Source organism: Schistosoma mansoni (genome assembly GCF_000237925.1).
Source record: "Schistosoma mansoni, WGS project CABG00000000 data, chromosome W unplaced supercontig 0115, strain Puerto Rico, whole genome shotgun sequence".
Classification (NCBI taxonomy): Eukaryota; Metazoa; Platyhelminthes; class Trematoda; order Strigeidida; family Schistosomatidae; genus Schistosoma; species Schistosoma mansoni.
In genome coordinates this window covers 674,663-692,844 of record NW_017386021.1, presented here as the reverse complement: position 1 = coordinate 692,844, position 18,182 = coordinate 674,663, and the positions used below count along the sequence as shown (strand labels likewise).

The 18,182-nt window shown below is 34.5% G+C and overlaps 1 protein-coding gene across 1 annotated transcript in view; it reads left to right on the top strand.

Annotated features, from left to right (window-relative positions):
* Positions 1-17,916, top strand: part of Smp_137530 (TATA element modulatory factor) — a gene marked incomplete at its 3' end in the record, with an annotated part of 40,599 nt that extends 22,683 nt beyond the window's left edge. The window contains exons 10-17 of the mRNA XM_018790996.1: positions 2,190-2,254; positions 3,588-3,795; positions 7,299-7,458; positions 10,123-10,315; positions 11,924-12,143; positions 14,110-14,205; positions 16,495-16,863; positions 17,890-17,916. Of these exons, the coding sequence (XP_018645787.1) occupies positions 2,190-2,254; positions 3,588-3,795; positions 7,299-7,458; positions 10,123-10,315; positions 11,924-12,143; positions 14,110-14,205; positions 16,495-16,863; positions 17,890-17,916 (1,338 nt within the window). The remainder of the gene's footprint in view (positions 1-2,189; positions 2,255-3,587; positions 3,796-7,298; positions 7,459-10,122; positions 10,316-11,923; positions 12,144-14,109; positions 14,206-16,494; positions 16,864-17,889) is intronic.
* Positions 17,917-18,182: the final 266 nt, after the last annotated feature.

Below are 18,182 nucleotides of genomic sequence, written 5' to 3'. Positions count from 1 at the left end.
CCCCAATTTTTTCTTCACTACGTTATATCTATGTTTTACATGATGTATTCTGATATTTTGGTGCGTAGTTGAGCGCATTAAAGAAATAAACTTATGGCCTAAACTGTTTTCATCAGTTATCTAAAAATGTTCGTATACATACTTTCATCACATTTAGCGAAAAATTTAGACTAAAGTTACTTATGATGTGAATGAAGAATAATCAGCAACGATGGAATACAAAACCAGCTGTAATAATTATCCATGAAGTTGATTATTTATGATATCATTTCATAAATACCCTTGAAACAATAAACGAAACTGAATTGGAAAAAAAGGAATAAATTATATCATTTTAACTACAAACATTGGTTCATTGACTAGTATAGTAACAAATGTCAACAGTCAAAGAAAATAAGGGAAACCAAGATTTTTTCTTAGAATGACTATCATAAGAAGTAGAGTTAAATTGTAGTTATCTTGGTATTAGCTCTGAACGTTTCATCAATATGTATTCATATGCCCTCTACATATACACACACACCACAAAATATAGAATTTTGTGATTTCATTGTCAATTCGTTTTAAGCTAAAAGATAAAATGTCTGCTGATTGTCTCTCAGTTCTAAATGTTTCTCTAGTTTTTGATACCTCTTGAGATGATTAGAACTAATTTCAAATTGAGAAATATTCACTGGTGTTTCTCTAAATAACTTAATTATAGATAAATATAATAAATGATTCATATCAGGTGGTAGAGATGGTCAATAGGAAATCCCACTTTATTTAGGTTTCGTGTTAGTTAGCATTTGTTAGTAAAGTGTGCTTGCAATCTTAAGTAGACTAAAACTCCCTAGATAGTCATTCTTTGCATTTTCATAAAACTGATACTTATCTAATTTACACCATACATATTATTACTATTATTATCAATATATGATCGAAAACTCCGCCTGTAGCTCTTCTAGAGTTACTGCCGGTCTCAAGCCCGGGTAACGGAGGAAGGTTGGGCATGGGGTTGGCAACCCCACCCCGTTGAAGAAAATCGTGCTAAAAAACGCTAACCAGATTAAACAAATTAGACCATTTAAACTCTGCCCTAAGAGTTGAAGGAAGAATTGTGACGCCTCATGTTGAAAACCGAGATTCTTCGGAAGTCACGGGGTCGATGCTTCTTCTAACAACTAGAGCATCAATTTGATAGGTATATGGAACGTCCGGACAATGTCGGAGACCGGAAGTACCAATCATTTAGCAATGGAAATGAGGGGATACAACTGGGAGGTACTCGGAATCAGCGAAACCCATTGGGCACAACCTGGACAGCAAAGGCTAGATACGGAAGAGATGCTTTTGTTCTGCGGTCACGAAAAGGGAAATGCTCCACACACTCAGGGAGTTGCTCTAATGCTGTCCAGAGAAGCACGAAATGCATTTGCAGGATCGGAACCTCACGGACCCAGAATTATCAGAGCATCATTGAAAACAAAGAAAGAGGAGATCGCGATGAATGTTATCCAATGTTATGCACCGACCAATGATAGCAACGACGACTTTACGAGAGGCTGCAATCGATCATAGCGAATTGTCCAGGAAAGGGCCTGACAATTCTGATAGGAGATCTAAACGCCAAGGTGGGAATGGACGACACCGGATATGAAGATATCATGGGATGACATGGACTGGGACAATCATCATCTAGAAAGTGTACTTGTTTATAAACAGTTGTCTACTCAATATACGTTGAACGGTTACCATCAGCAACAGCCTACTGTGAGAGAGAACAAACCAGCTTCCAGCTGAAGAGGAAATTAGAAATAGACGCTGAAATTGGATAGGACACACATTAAGGAAATCGTCAAACAGCATCACAAGGCAAGTTAGCGAACTTGGTATTGTGAAGGGAAATGAAAAAGAGGAAGGCCAAAGAACACATTGCGTGGGGAATGGAAAACAGACATGAAATGGATGAATAGCAACTGGAAACAACTAGGAAGAATCATCCAGGACAAGGTTGGATAGAGGGTGCTGATGGGCAGCCTATAGTCCTTGATGAGGGGTAACAGGCGTAAGTAAAGTATGTTAGTAAATATGATCAAAAGTGAAATAAGTAACTGATATTTACTTGTGTTAGCTGAATGTTTTTTACTGATTTAATTTGTTTTCTTGTTACCTTATGAATTGAACATCTTAATGCATATACTAATTAGATTCAAATCAGTAAGAATGAAATTAAAATATCTGAACAAACACAGGAACTGGAGACTCTCATCAAGTAAGTATATTTTAATCCTAAATACACTTATTTGTATATGTAATACATATTATTGTATAATGAAAACACAGTTAGTACCCAACGAATGTCATGTCTTTCTGTCTTTTTTTGATCATATCCAATTGGTTAATTTACAATATGAGCATCAACCCTAATGACTGAACATCGTGGTAAAAATTTTTTTTATTTGTTGAATAAAAGCAACTGACTGAAAACTCTGAATCTTGGTGTCGTAGTTATTAGAGTTCATTCACAATACAATTGGAAAGTTGGTCATTCCCTGAATAACTGATTAGTAATGTCCCTTACTTCTACGATGGATGACGACTCATGCTTAAATTAGCAGCGTTTATTACAACACGTCAGATAGACTTATCGACTGATCCAGATTCTGTGATTTTTGTGTTTTTTTCCCTTCAATTACCTGACATAAACATTCTTAGTTTCAATGGTTTTTTGAGAACATAATCCAAGACAAAGGAATAAAATTGTGTATGTGAAGGAATAATGAAAATCATGGGCTGGAAGAAGAGTGCATGCATTTGTTCCATTTTAGTTGGTTCCTACCCATGTTACTAAATATCTTTAACCGCTGATTGTGGTTTTCGCACTTACCCTAACCAAATAATCTGTATCTACCAACATTACTCAAACCAACAGTTAATGACTTGATAAACTTGGGCCGCTTCGAATTCTCTTTCTCTCTACTCGCACACAAGCTAACATTTAGTATTGAGATAGGTAGTGGTTGGGGGTACGTCATACCTGTACTTCAGTTGACGAAAGTCCACGGCCTCATCAACTGATATTGCATGTTTGCCTAAGACTAACCTATGCAGTCTTCACTCAATCGTCTCATGATACACGAGCAATATTATCAAGAAACTTATGAATAAAACCTTTAGCCTATAGATTTCTAATTTCATAGACCACATTTAACAGCCATGGAGTAGTGTAGTATGAACTGATCTCCAGTATACTTGCTCTTTGGTCATCAGATGGACATTTCATCTACGTCACAGATGGCATAAGCTGAAGAAAACCAATCAGGCTTCCTAAATCAGATATTAATACATCAGCGTTGGTGACACTTCCATGTTAAGTGAAGTGGTTAGTACACTGAACTGCTTCAATCCTTATATTCAATGTAAGCAATAATTCAGACCAGTCCTAAAGCATTCATTCTGAAGTATTTACCACCATAAAACTGTTTTTTTCTGACAGAAATATTTCACCAATTTAGCTTGTGATTTCGCTTTTAATTAGCAATCATAACATGATTATTAAAAGTCTACAAAAGTTACCTAATTCTCTTGTTTATCTTTTGTGTTAGTGAAAATTCAGAGTTGAAAGAACAGTTGAATCAAATTCACTGTCATTCAAAAGCTGAAAGTCAATGTGTCGAAGATTTAGAAAAAGCGAAGGCTGAATGCGAAACCTTAAAACAGAAATTGAACAGCAATTCAAGAGATTTACGTGCATTTAAAACACAACATGAAGAACAAGCAATTAAATGGAGAGAAGAAATTCAGTATTATCAGGTTAACTCTCGGTCCTTATTTTAACACTAAACACTTTATCGATTTCATTTAAATAGGGTTTCAAGAACATGTTTTTATTTTGTTAGGCGTGTGATGAAACATTCCTACACGTGATTCTTTTCACAAAAGTGGATGGATCGTTTAGTGAGAAGATATAACATAGACACTCAGTAACTTCGACTGGAATACGCTGTGTAATATTGAGTTTTTTGTAGATTACAGATATAACAAAAACTACTAACAAATGCAATAATTGAAATTAAACTAAGCCTCATTGATTGGTTACTGTCTACTTTCCAGTTAGTTTATTGAAGTCAATAAACAGTATAATAATAATAATAATAATAATAATAATAATAATAATAATAATGTAATCAAGTTCAGTTGCTGCTATCTTGACGTGGTGGTCGGGCTTGCCTTTCATAATGAATCAATCGAGCTATACTGGCTGGAACAATCGTTCCTCAAGGTTCTACCATGCCAGACAGGTCGGTTGAAGAGCGGTAAGACTAAAAGCAGCAAACCCAAGGTCCGAGGGCGAAGTCGTTCTGCTGACTGTACAGAGGCGTGGCGGCAGTTAGGTGTTTCCTTCAGACAATCAGCATAACAGCGGTGCTGCCTTTCCACAAGAAAGGGTGGGGTTACAAACGGTCGACCCTAAAAATACACACCTCCTTATCCCACGAATTTCCATCTCCGGTGGTAAAGTCCCAACAAGTACGAAGCTAACACAAAAAGGTCGTGTGTGACTGGCCTCTAGCAGTTGTCCCTTGGACACTGCGGTCACGCTCTCAAATCACTAAGACCACCTCTAACCCAATTTATTTTTCAGGTACTTCTAGAAGAACCCTTTCATGGTGTGGGCAACCGGGAAGTGGTAACTGCCCTCATACCTCTAACAGTCCTCAACATTACTGTATTCATAATTAGTCCCCCCTTTCAATCCCTCTTTTGACTTCCCCCTCAAGTGTCACCATGGCCAACGATTCTAGTGCGCAAAACACTGTCCTAGGTCTACTGAAACCTCGCTCCAAACTACACATTGGAGCCTTCAACGTACGCATCCTATCTCAAATCGACCAGCAGGCCTGCTTGGCTAAGACTGTAGAATATCATACCATTGATGTATGCTGCGTCTCCGAAACACGCATACAGGATCCTAGTGTGGTCATTCATTTGACCCCACCTCGCCAAAACGGAGAGCCGACGAGATACACCCTCCGTTTATCTGGCGACCCAATGGCTAGTTCTCGTGGGCTGGCGGGTATAGGCATAGCACTGAGTAAGAGGGCAGAACAAGCACTATTAGAGTGGGTCCCCGTTAACAGTCGTTCATGTGCTGTTCGGCTATACGGCTCTGTATGAACTCGGAGGGATAGGGACACACGTCATTGCCTTCTAGTCATTCCTGCCTACGCTCTCATTGACTGCAGCCTGGATGAATTGAAAGATGACTTTTACAGAAAGCTTTCTGAACTTTTTCATAAAGCTAAACTCTCATACATAGTACTCGTAGCAGGTGACTTTAATGCCCAGGTAGGTAACTTAAACCAAACAGAAAGACATTTAGGTGGGTATTTTAGTATTCCGGCTCCGGGAACAGATAAGGATGATCGTTTGTTGCAACTGTGCTCAGACGATCGTTTATGTTTAGCAAGCACCGATTTTAAGCATTAGGAGAGACATCACCTAACATGGCAATCCCCTGCACCAAAGCAACGATGGACTCAAATAGACCATATTGCCATTATTCATCGTTGGAGAGACTCAACAAAAAACTGCCGCTCGTCCTAGAACACCTTTTTGGACTCCGATCATGCTCTCATACAAGCACTCATTTGCTTGCGCCTCGCTGAACGCAGAAAAACAACATTAAGAAGACGCATTAGATTTGAACTCAGTAACAAGACAGCCAAATTTAGATTTCAGGAACAATTGGGGTCGTAAACAAGGCTGACCCAGATGTTGCTCGGAAAGTTATATGAACAGTTGTGGAAACAGCAGCAACATCTATTAATGACTTGAATCAAAAGGTCACTAAAAGCCAGTGGATTTCTGCTAAATCTATTGCACTGATGGATTCTCGTAAACATATCCCATCAGACTCTGAACACGATAAAGAGCGAAGAAAAGTCACATCTAGGTTAACTGAAAGTATAAGAAACGACCGTGAGAAGTGGTGGGCAATGAAATCAAAAGAGATAGAAAAGGCAGCGACTGTAGGTAACATAAGACAGCTTTTCAGAATAATAAAAATAACTGGAATTAAGAAATCAAGTGTAAGTGAAAGGATCTCGGAAAAAGACGGCACTCCTATCTGCTCTCAGCCCAGACGTTTCGAACGATGGTTGGAACACTAAGGAGCAGTTCAGCTGGCCTTCGGCTACTCTACGGATACCCAGCATTTCCAAACAACTTGGATGGAACATTGAAATAGGTCCCCTAACTATAGCTAAAGTTCAAAAGGCTATAGCTAATCTGAAAGGAGGAAGAGCAGCTGGTCCTGATGGGTTGGCTCCAGAGGTCTTTAAGGATGCTGGTCTAGTTTTGGAGATTAGGTTGACTAATATTTTAGCTGAAATCTGGGAGTTGAGCGTAATCCCATCTGACTGGTCGCAAACACTGGTTCTCCCAATGTATAAAAAGGGGTCAAAATCATCCAGTAATAACCATAGAGGGAGTAGTTTGACCAATATGGCATCTAAAATACTAGGCTCAATAATTATCGGGCTCCTAATAAAGACTCGTGAACTGGAAACACGTGAAAATCAGGCAAAATGTCATTTGTAAGTAGTCCCACAATAACAACGTACTCGTTTTCTTTGGTTTTAGTGCTATTATGACTTACACCCCTGTTAATTATCACTTGACCAAAGTGCCAGTCAGAATATCGACTTCTATGACGTCGTATATGTGCCAAAACAAAGATGCATCAAATAGCACTACCAGCCGTGAGTCATGTGCGAGTCGTTTTTTGGTCCTCTTTATAGTAGCCTCTCGCCTAGCCCAACTCTTTCAGTTCAGAACACAAATACCAACCTCCACTGTATGAATCGTATATTTCATATATACGTGGTTTATATGCAAGCAGACCAGACCACATCACACCACAAAACGAAAAATAGTTGTTATACAAGATGAGGCCAATAGTGGCTGAGTGTAAGAAACTGTAACAAATAGACTGGGAATAAGTTCAGAATGGTATATCGTATTGCAGTAGCCAATAAGTCAACTGAAAGCTTATGATAAAAGAATTATATATATATATATATATATATATATATATATATAATCTAGTCACTGAATACTTATACATGTAACAGCCATCCATAAATAATTCTTTACAGTTACCATCCATTTATTCCTTTTTCTGATAAAACAAATTCAAATTTTCAGTCAGTTTTCGAGTGAATATAACTTTTTTAATATTTCAGCCACTTTTTTTTATTAATAACACCAATAAACTATTTACTCTACAAATGCATATATATATATCGGGTTAGGGTTTATTGTCGGATGCTCAATTGAAAATTGATCTATTGAATGAAACAACTACCACTGCAACGCAACCAATCATGAAACAATTAGAAATTCTTCAATCTAATTTCAATAATCAAGCATTTGAATGGGAAACAAAGGAAAGACAACTGAACAAATTATTAGGTGAGTGTTTTAGTTTGAGAAACGCTTCGAAATTGATTTGTTATCTTAATACATTTGAGTGTTGTTTTTTAGTACTTATGGCTTTCTTCATAAGTGATCGAGATTGGAATTGTGTGCCTACCCTGTTGTTCCTATGATGAGGCGTTGATTTCTTTCCGAAGCTGAAGGTTTGGTTTTCAATCTCTGATGAGGTTCATGGGTGTGCACTGTCGAGGAGTCTTTTACTAGGATGAAACAGATGTCCGGTGCTCCATAGTTCTCAATATCACCTTAATTTAGATTAATCTTTGGTGAATAAAATTTGTGAATCAATCTTCACATAATTCTTTCAAATTGTTTATTTCTGTGCTCGAACGTTTAGATGTTAACACTAGTGTTGCATGTTGCAATTTTGTTTGGTTCGGCCTACATTGATTGATATTTACGAACTATGGATATTGTTTTTTTATGAAGAATGGAATCTAGTGTGGAGTCACTAAGTTTTATGAACTTAAAGCAAAAAATAACTAATTGAGAGTCATAGTAGCCAATCAGGAAATTTCAAAGTTCATGAGGAAATACTAATTAGGAAACTCATGCTTGTAGTTATTGTTAAAGGAAAGGAAACTAACATTTATTAACGAAAATCAACCAAATTTTAATGTTCTTAGCAAGAAGTAACGTGACCTGTTGAATCGGGATCAAGGCACTTAATTTTAGAACTCTACTACTGACGTCGTTCCACCTAATTCATTTTAGATAACCTGATTGTATTACTTATTCTTACTTTGAAATTGTAACTCAATGTTGAATTTAGTAGAATCTTATACTAGATTACTGTGTCGTGTTTCAAATTTATTAAGTTTTGTGCAGCTGCTGATCTAGGTTTCATTTTTTTGACATTTGTTTGTCAAGAAGCTACCTTCATCTATCATCTTTGAATACTTTATCATTACTGTGCAGTTCGGTCAGCATTAATTGTTGATAATTCAACTCGATTTATTTACTTTATTCAGTTTATCATCTAAAAAAGGGTAATTGCTGCAAATATAGTAGTGTGCACTACTTATGCGGACCGATATAAGTAGTATATGGGAGGAATTGGAAGTAGAATGCTTCTCAGCAGAAGATTAGAATAAAGAAAAGAGGAAGGGAAACAGTGAGAAGTCGGTATAAAAACATTACTGAAAGAATAATGGAGTATGTAAAGGACAAGTCAAGGAAAATATACAAGTGATGTATTAAATGTGTGATTTTTATATTTTACAAAGGCACTGTGATTTTACATAAAATAATAGATTGGTATACCGCATCTGAGTCTCCGTTCATTGCAATATCTTTTCAAAGCCCTTGTTTAGTTGTTTGGATTAAAATGTATAAAGAAATTTATATTTATGAGAGGTGGTTTTTTAAAATGAGCCTTGCTAGTGAGTACTGACACTATTTAATTCTGAAATTATACCTATTATTATTTTTCAAAAGTATGCAGTTCACAATTATCGCGAGCTACTCAATTTGATGACCGTAATACCTAAGTTAGACAAAAGGATAACACAGTGATTAATATTTAGTGGTTATCGTCTCATAACTGTCGTAATTCTATCTTTTTAAAGAAAAAAGTATGATAATTATTTTTATTCTATTTCGTTTACTGCAAGCTCAACTTTTATGTCAAATATGAATCTATGATAAGTGTAAAACCTTACTAGCAAACTTTCAAGGACACACTTTAACTATCTTGAATTGAATGGATTTTGCACCTACATTGTTGTAAGTTTTACTTGGTTGTAAGAAATAGATAATCACTTTCGTTTAAAAATTTGAACACGATATCCAGATATCCATTATGAACTAATTGTATTGAGCACTTTCATTTCGGAGGTCACTTTTTTCATGATATGCTCTATTGTTTGTGAGTGATCCGTGGAATGAATTTTGTTATGTTCGTTATTTATTAAAAGTAGGAAGAGTGATATTCTGGGCAAAAATTAAATCTATCTGTTAGGTGAATTTCTAGTAGTAACTTACAAAGCTGATATAAGTATTGGGGGATGGTGGAGACTGTTGAGTTGTGTGGTTTGAATCACAGAATGTTATTAGTTGACGTTCGTTGAAAATCAAAAAAGTACCGGACAGCTGTTTCGTCTTAGTACAGTACTCCTCAACAGTACCCGTTTTTCTACCTCAACAGGAGTGGAAAACACGATCTTCAGATCTCGAAGCGAGAATTCAACCTTCAGACCACTTGGTTATTTCACTAGATGAAAACCTATTCTTCTGGTTCGTAATCTTGTCTTTTATTTCAGTTCGTTCGGAGACTTGATTCATGTTTTGACCTCATGAAGGTGTATCACTGAATCACATCTTATCATTTTATATGATCAATCGAGCAGTATTGTCTTGACTCATTTTCATTCCCCCCTAGTCTATCTTTTATTCATCAAGTCATAATCCATAGTAAAAAGTGTCTAAAAAGTTATACTTGATATTAAAATCACTGCATTCAAGTAAGATTTTCCTTTTCAAACTATCATTTTTTATCTCTTTGCACAACAAGATGTAATTTAATTCTTGATTCATTTAAGAAAAAAAAATATAGTGTCCTAAAATTTGCACTAACTTGTGCAATAAAATTCATCATCGAATATTATTTATTGGTTCGTTCCAATTTTTTCTCATATTTAGCTGAATATAAACTTACAGCCGATAGTGCTCAAACGTCTGAAGAATCATGGCGAAGTCAGCTTCAAATAACAGAGGATAATTTAGCAGTAGCTAGATTAGAATTGAATTCTTTAAAGCAGAAATACATTGATTTGCAGAAAACATTTACGGCAGAGGAAGAGAAATCACAGGGTATCATGTTCGATATACAAGAGTAAGCATATAGTTTTTTTTTAAAACGAATTTCAATTACGTATTGGTTTACTGTGTTTTTCCCAAATTTGAACAATCAAAAATGTCAAATTTATTACTTTCTTTTAAACTGAATGAAGATAAGTAAATCGATACTAGATAAAGGAATGAATAAGCTTAAGAAAATCGAGAGTGTTTTAAACATTTAACAAGTTTCATCTAACGCTTGTAAAGTTCATACATAAAACAGTTATCAAACATAATAACCGTCCAACATGTTCAGTCGTCTGAAGTTGGAAACGTTGAACAATGAATTACAACTCATTGGTTTAAAGATGTGTGTTTAGGTCCAGGCCAGTGGATTTTGAGTTCTATCCTTAACGGAGTCATAGGTGAACATGACTGTGGTTTCTCAACCCCCGATGAAAGTGTTAGTGAGTGCTTTATTATTTTGTACAATCCTTTGGTTCAAAGACACTCTATGATGTAAATTATTCTCAAAGTTATGACTTTCGATATGAATGTTTGAATACTTACAAGGTAATAAAAATTGATTTTAAATCCTTAAGATATCAGCTAACGGAAGAAAGATGAGAGCTTTCAAATGTTTCATCATGTTCAGTGAAAATTGGTCATTGAGGTTATAGCTTTTAAACATCACATTTGTCTATAATCCTAAGCTATATCGATAAATGTTTGGAACTCCTGTCTCAGTGATTTAGGCGCTCTGGTTTCAACCATTGGTTCACTTCCCCAGGATTATCTTAACCAGTGGTTGGAGACTGGGTGACTTGACTCGGAATCCCAATGACTCAGATGCATTCACTTCATCTCAGCTCTTACATTTTGAGTTTGTATATACCTAGTGTTTCTTTTTACCGTCGCTGATCATTTGGCTGTTTCTACTACTCTTGCACTTGTATTGATACGTCCATGTTTCTCTGTGCTTGTTATGCTATGGCAATAACCAGTGTACCAGGTGTTACTTTGCGTACGACGGACTATTTGTCCACTGACTCATTGAAATGATCAGAAGCCATTGTTAGAATATGCTAATAATTGTCCATCTTTCTTCCCTACAAAGAAACTGTCAAGTACTTTTGAACACATTTAGCTTGTATATACCCTTATTGATAACTTGTTAATTCTAAACGGCTGTATTCTGACTTTTTTGTTAAGCGCAGAAATTGTTGTTAGTTTTGACGTACTTTATAAAATTTCACACAATTCCAAGTTTGCTTCTAATCACATAAGTAACGCTAGATTCTTATCACATTATGGTATCTTAAAAAGTAAATCTTCAGCTGTATATCCACCCCTGGATTTATTCACTATTTAAGTTCCATCGATTAGTTGGAGTCTGGAAACCATGTACGAAATTGATGTAGCAAATGTTAAGTACACCACCCGAAACAGTTACACATTTATTTCAGTATTCCCTTATATTGGATGTCATTTAAAATAATACCTCAATGCCTGATATTGTTACCATTTCTGCTACTCTGGGATTTGTCTCACCGTTTTAATGTCTCACTGATTCCTAGTTATAGTTTAGTTACGAAACAAAATATTAGTAATCGTATGATATCATTAATCTTTTTTTCCACTGTATTTTTCGAATATTTCATAGATTAACTGTCAAACTGGAAACATCTAAATCTGAAATTAATGAACTTCATTCTCGTATAAGCGAATTACAACAAGCATTATTATCTGAAGAGCAACGTTATAAAACATTAGAAGCGGTAAATAATAATTTATGCTTACAACTAGAAGAAATGAAGTTGGCAAAAGACCAACCTTTGACAAATAAGGTCATCGATCAACCATTGAATTCACATTCCCTTGACGTATGTTTGAATTTGTGGACTATTTTCTTTATATATATATATATATATATATATATATATATATATATATATATATATATGATGCAGATCATTCTTTTAGTTTATTTAAACTTTTTACATTTAGAACTTCACTGAACCATTCCTGTTTGTGTATGTACTTCTTTTTTATGAACTCAATGATTATGAGTAGATATCGTCTTCAAAATTCCAATTTGAAAAAGAATTAACGATTTTAGCCCGATTATACATGTGATTGGGTATATTTTTAAATTACCCTATAGGTAAGTGGGTATAAGAAATTATGTTAGATATGCCTAGAAGTTATTTCATCTGTGAAACTCCTGTTTAGTTAGTATGTTATAAAATAAGTCACATGTGTTCAGTAATCGCACTCCTGTCAGCTGTTTGTTGAAAGGAAGGTATTTATTAATCCCAAATGAAATTCCCGGTTAGTTTGAAATAACTATAGTTATTGTTACTAATAATGAAATGTTTATGTAGTTTGCCGTATGAAACATGACATCCAAAGGTAGAAGACACGTGTGATTTAAACGTATTCTGTCATAAATTTTCCAACTTTTTATCTGTCTATGGTTGGATTTTTGTGGTCCTTAACACAACCATCCTAGTAAAAGATAACTTGTAATCACAAAACTAAGGATAGTCAAATCCAGACATAATATTGGTCTAAGTTGTATAGGAACATGCCAAATTTTCGCTTAGAGTCGATTGTATGTTTAACATCATGGTTTCAATTGTTTTTTATGACTGATTTCTTTCTCTTATCTCTACATTTTCACATTTTGTGTTATAATTTAGTCATATATCGTAATATTTTTATTATTAAAGTTGTAGTATTTTCAAACATTTGTCTGTTATTCGTATTAAGTGTTCAATAATTATTCATTGTTTACTGAACTGTTAAAAATAATATGTAAGGAAAAGCATTCAAGTCTAATTTGGAGAAAGAAACAACTTATAAACACTCAAGTCATTTAGAAAGGATGTATGGTACAAACATGTTTTATATTTCTTTAGGAAGTTCTCTTTTTAATCGATAGCACTCATACAATGATCTAACGTCTATAAATCTGAAATAATATAAGAAAATAACGGAATCATTCATAAAAACTATGTCATAATGCTATTTATTGCTGATTGTCAAATGATTGCGAAGAACTGTAGCTAAATTAAGGGCTTTTTTAGTGTTACATTCTTCCAGCTGCATTGTTTAACTGTGAAACTTTCGTTGTTGTTCTGGATAACACCATCAGCGCTTAATTCATGCAAAATTTTACGTTATTCATAATTCATCGCGAGATAGTGTTGAATGTTGATTTTCTTATTTCGCATTTACATGCAAAATTTAACTATGTATAAACCAGTAATTTGAAGTTTGTGTTCTTATCTGCATTTTGAAACACACCGATTTAAAACGCGTCGATTAAGTGATTAAAGCAGTCATTCTCAGACTCTCACCTTGTTACAATTTAGTTTTTTCCGAACAGCCAATTAAGATCGCTAGCTTTTATGGGAACCGTCTGCTTCAAAGCTTAGCACATTAAGCTGTGCATAGTAAAAGGATTAAGTTGTCAATCGCTTTCGCTAACTAGAAATAGCCTTCATCTGGTCTGTTTTTTAAAGTTTAAATTGGTTTGGCTTCATTATATATGTAAATTGTAACAAAAAATAACTGGTAAAGTTTAATAATTACAGTATTATTACTGAAATCTTCTTAGCTTAGCTTTAGACAGACTGGCTTGTAAAGAGTTGCATTGATATTATCGACAATGTGTATTCAACCGAATGGTCAGTTCATGAAAACTCTCAAATATCTGAACAATAAGTGCGCATCATGTACCAATCGACTTTCAGTTTGTTATTTATGATTATAATTCGAATTATAATAAGACAGCCAAAGCATTAACAGTATAGTTGAATTCTTGATTTTCTTTCCTGTTTTCAGCGAAGATCTTCATTAAACAATGAAGTAGCCAGTATTCCGAAAACATTTCAACTTTCTTCTGATATGGTCAATCAAGCTTCTATGGAATATTTTCAAGTAAGGAGTAATTATAATATGGAATCTTAGTGTTTAAGTTTTATGTTTATCATTTAACTCCTTTTTTACTCTCTTTGATCGTTTTGCTAACTTGGACAATATACAATAATTGGAATCAAATATTTACGTTGTTGTCGAAATCCGTTTGATCTAAGCTTTATGAGAGTCGTTATTTGTTGTCTAGGCACGAATCCGCAATCAGTAGAGGACTGATACTCTTTCAAAGTCGTTAACGTATTCAACTACCTCACTTTCAGTGGTCAGGATAGAAATTATTTGAGACTAGTTTTAAAGCAACAGTTTTCATATATCGTTAAAGAAAGGCATCCAAAACATTTTTAACTTTCCACTCAAAAGTTTCGGACTACTACACTTTCTTAGTGTCTTCATTAAATGGAAGTATGTCATGTATGTATTCTTAGCCCAGTCTCTAGTTAGTAGATTAATACACTTAAGGTCAAAAACATTATTTTCTTTACCAGCATATCTATGACAAAATTAAATAATATTGGGGAGCAAGAATAGTCCTGACAAAAGCACTTTATAAAGTTTACACAAATTGATCACTAGCTTCCGACATCAAGAATAAGTTTTACTATTAAGACTTTTTCCGAAAGACTTCAATTAATGTTAGTAGTCATTTTCATAATATGGCTCATATATATAGCTGAACTTCTTACTTACAATACCAGCCTAGTTAGGGGATCGTAACTAGATGAGAATCACGGGAGTGGAAACGATACTGGTAAAAACTAATCATGAATTAATTAATTCGAAGGTAAGGGATAATACGGAACATGAAAAACGTGATATAATATTAAAGATCAATATTTAGATTGAGTTAACAGGTGAATCTGTTGTCACCACTGTAGTTTATATGTGCTCCACGTCACCTTAGATTTCCAAGTATGGGAAGTTGTTTTTATCACTTACATTTTCCTCTCGATTCGTATTCAACTTTGTCGTTAATATACTTTTGATTACAATAATTTATTCATCATAATTTTCTGCTGATTAAAGAACCTCTAGTTTATGTGGAACACTCAGATAACGTAGTTTCGTTAAATGAGGACTCCGACAACTTGCTGAATGTTGATTCTTGTTACGTTAATCTGTTCAGTACGTCGAAAACATCTTATTTTTCTCTTTGGGAAAAAGCCTATAACACTCAAAATCTTGCCATAACCTAGCTAACCTTTTTCTCCATATTCTTTTTTTCATTTATATGAAATATTGTGTTTTTACTGTTGTAATTCAGTTTTTAAAAACTTACCTATTCGTAACATATCTTTAAAACAACAAACACCTTTATATATGTCAATTTTATTTTTTCATGCGGTGGTGTGTTCACGAAATATTACTAATCCCCATATCATAGTTTTAAAACATATTTATCAATCATAGTTTATCTCTCTGTTTGTAGCGGTAGCCCAACGATCTGGACACTTGACGTTTCTACATTTAGTCATGATGTTCGGGCTCATTTTCTCCAACTTTCTATCGGTAACCGAATATGATTAAAATACATCTCATACTGAAAATGTACCTTTTAGCGAAGTATACAAATATCATTGAATTCACTTATGTATATTAGGCCAAGTGAATTGCAATGATGACTTAGTGGTTAAGGCATTCGAATTTCAGCCACTTAATCCCAGGCTCGAATATCACTCCATTCGCCTCAGTTAAGATAACCGAGTAGTTCTAATAGTTATTACACTTAAAGTGTAGCTCGAAGCCAAGTATATAAGTCTGTGCCTGGCTATTTGTAAATGGCTGAGTTGTCATTGACCAAAAGTGATGTAATGGCTAAATCACTCAATCTTGATTCGTTGGGTCACAGATTTTAACAATACTTCATCTAATTTGATCTCAGTCAGGTTATATCATGATTCTCTATACCAAATGTATACAAATTTGTACTTTATTACTGAAGTGTTTGTATACTGTACAGTCTCATAAATTATATTATCCACCTCAGCTAGTCATCTCTCTATCAAATTATACTTTACGATTTGCATCGTGTATTCATGAATAATAAGTTGTGCTACGTCATCGATATTATTTTATTTGTTAGGTTTTATTGAAATCATGAATCGAGCTAAATTAGGCCACCATTGAAAACTTAGAACCACTGTATGGCAATTTCGTCCTAGCATATAACTCCTCGGAAATAGGCATCCACAACCCCATACAGTGGATCTCTTATGATCATGAAACTTAAGGGAATTTTATTAAACATCTATTTTTTGCTCTCATTTAGTTCAAAATAATTTTATTGTTTTATAGTCTCATCTACATTTACGCGAAGGTGAATGTGCTCATTTGAAACGTGAAATTGAACAATTAACATCTACACAAGAAAAATTATTAACTGAAGTTGCTAAACAAACGGCTCGAGCTGAGAAATATGAAAAGCTAGCAGGTGTAAAATATACAAAACATGTAAATAGAACCTTATCACAGTCAGATCCCTTTGCTCCTATTACAAATAATTACCATGATCATGATATTGGTGACGTAATTGATGACAATGATCCTACAATGGAATTACAACAACGTTATGAAACTTTATTGATTTTATGCGGTAAATTAACGGAAGAAAATAATGAACTTAAATTGGATTTAGCTGATGTTAAAGAAATGTATAGAGCTCAGGTAAGTTATTACTGATATCGTTTTATTCATTGTTACTTGATTTTGTTATGTCTGTATGTTTGAACTCTCGATCCGATTTCTTAACCTTTTCCTGATAACCCAGACTAAATCTAGACGGCAACTTGAACGCAAAACACACTGCGAAAAAATTTCGGGACCCTTGTTGACTTTCCCGAAGAGTATTTTGAAACTCTCCAACAGAAGTTGATTTCTTTTGGAGATAGCTTGTGGAAAACCGTGTTTGAATTAGGTGTCCTGCTAGTTTGGGCTGCCCGACCAGGCGTTTCCGGGATTCCGATGGAACTGATGCTCACTATAGTGTACTAATCTAAAGGTGTCACCTTACGTATTGGTCGTCGAAATTCGTCCAACTTCAAGGACTAGATAAATATGGTATTTATCACTTCTCAGTTGTAAACCAACGTAAAGTTATCAGTCTCATAGCGAGTCATTGTCCTTCTAAAATGGTCAGTGGTTACCCCTCAGACTGTGAAATTGGGTGACATGGGTTCTGATTCCTCAGGGAACATCAGCTTCCTCAAGATTCTAGGTACGCTTCTGGTACCGTTTAGCGCATAACCTATGCTCAAGGTTTTCCTTAATCACCTCCAACTAAATAAACTTTTCAACACTGCTTTGGAGCACACTGTTTTATGAGGCCTGGCCTTACAATATGACTGTCGAAACTTCGAAATAGATAAAATGGAGTATGGATGTTTGACCTTATCAACTGGGAAATACGTAATTGAGTGATTTTAATAGGTTTCCAGCTCATACATTTCATATCAGCTTAATATTTGAACAGTTTAGTAACGTGGTTGAAATATCCATGTAATTGACTCTGTACATAGTTTGGTGATATTGTCTAGTAGTAACCCAAACGGAAGATGAATTCTTTACGTATGATGTTACGAGTTATGACGTTTATGTAAATTTGGGATAAAGTGTGTTGTTTACCTTGGTTATTTATATATTTCATTGATGCATTACTTAATATCGTTATTTATTTGCATGCAATTTTTGTAGATTGATATGCTTCTAAAAAGTCAATAGTTCTATTACCGCTTTTCTCTGATTGCCTGTGATATTCAACGAATTAAATGCATAATTTAATGATATTGCGTAAATGAATTTGCACTGTTTCCAAGATGTGTTATGTGTTGTCTTTTTTTTACGAAAAGCAATACACAATATACGTGTTTGTAAATTAACTTATGAATTCAGAACGAACTAAGCATAGTTCTATATTTGATTCTACTAAACTTGTGTATTCGATTTTTCATATATATATATATAATTGCCAAATTTTTTTTATAAAT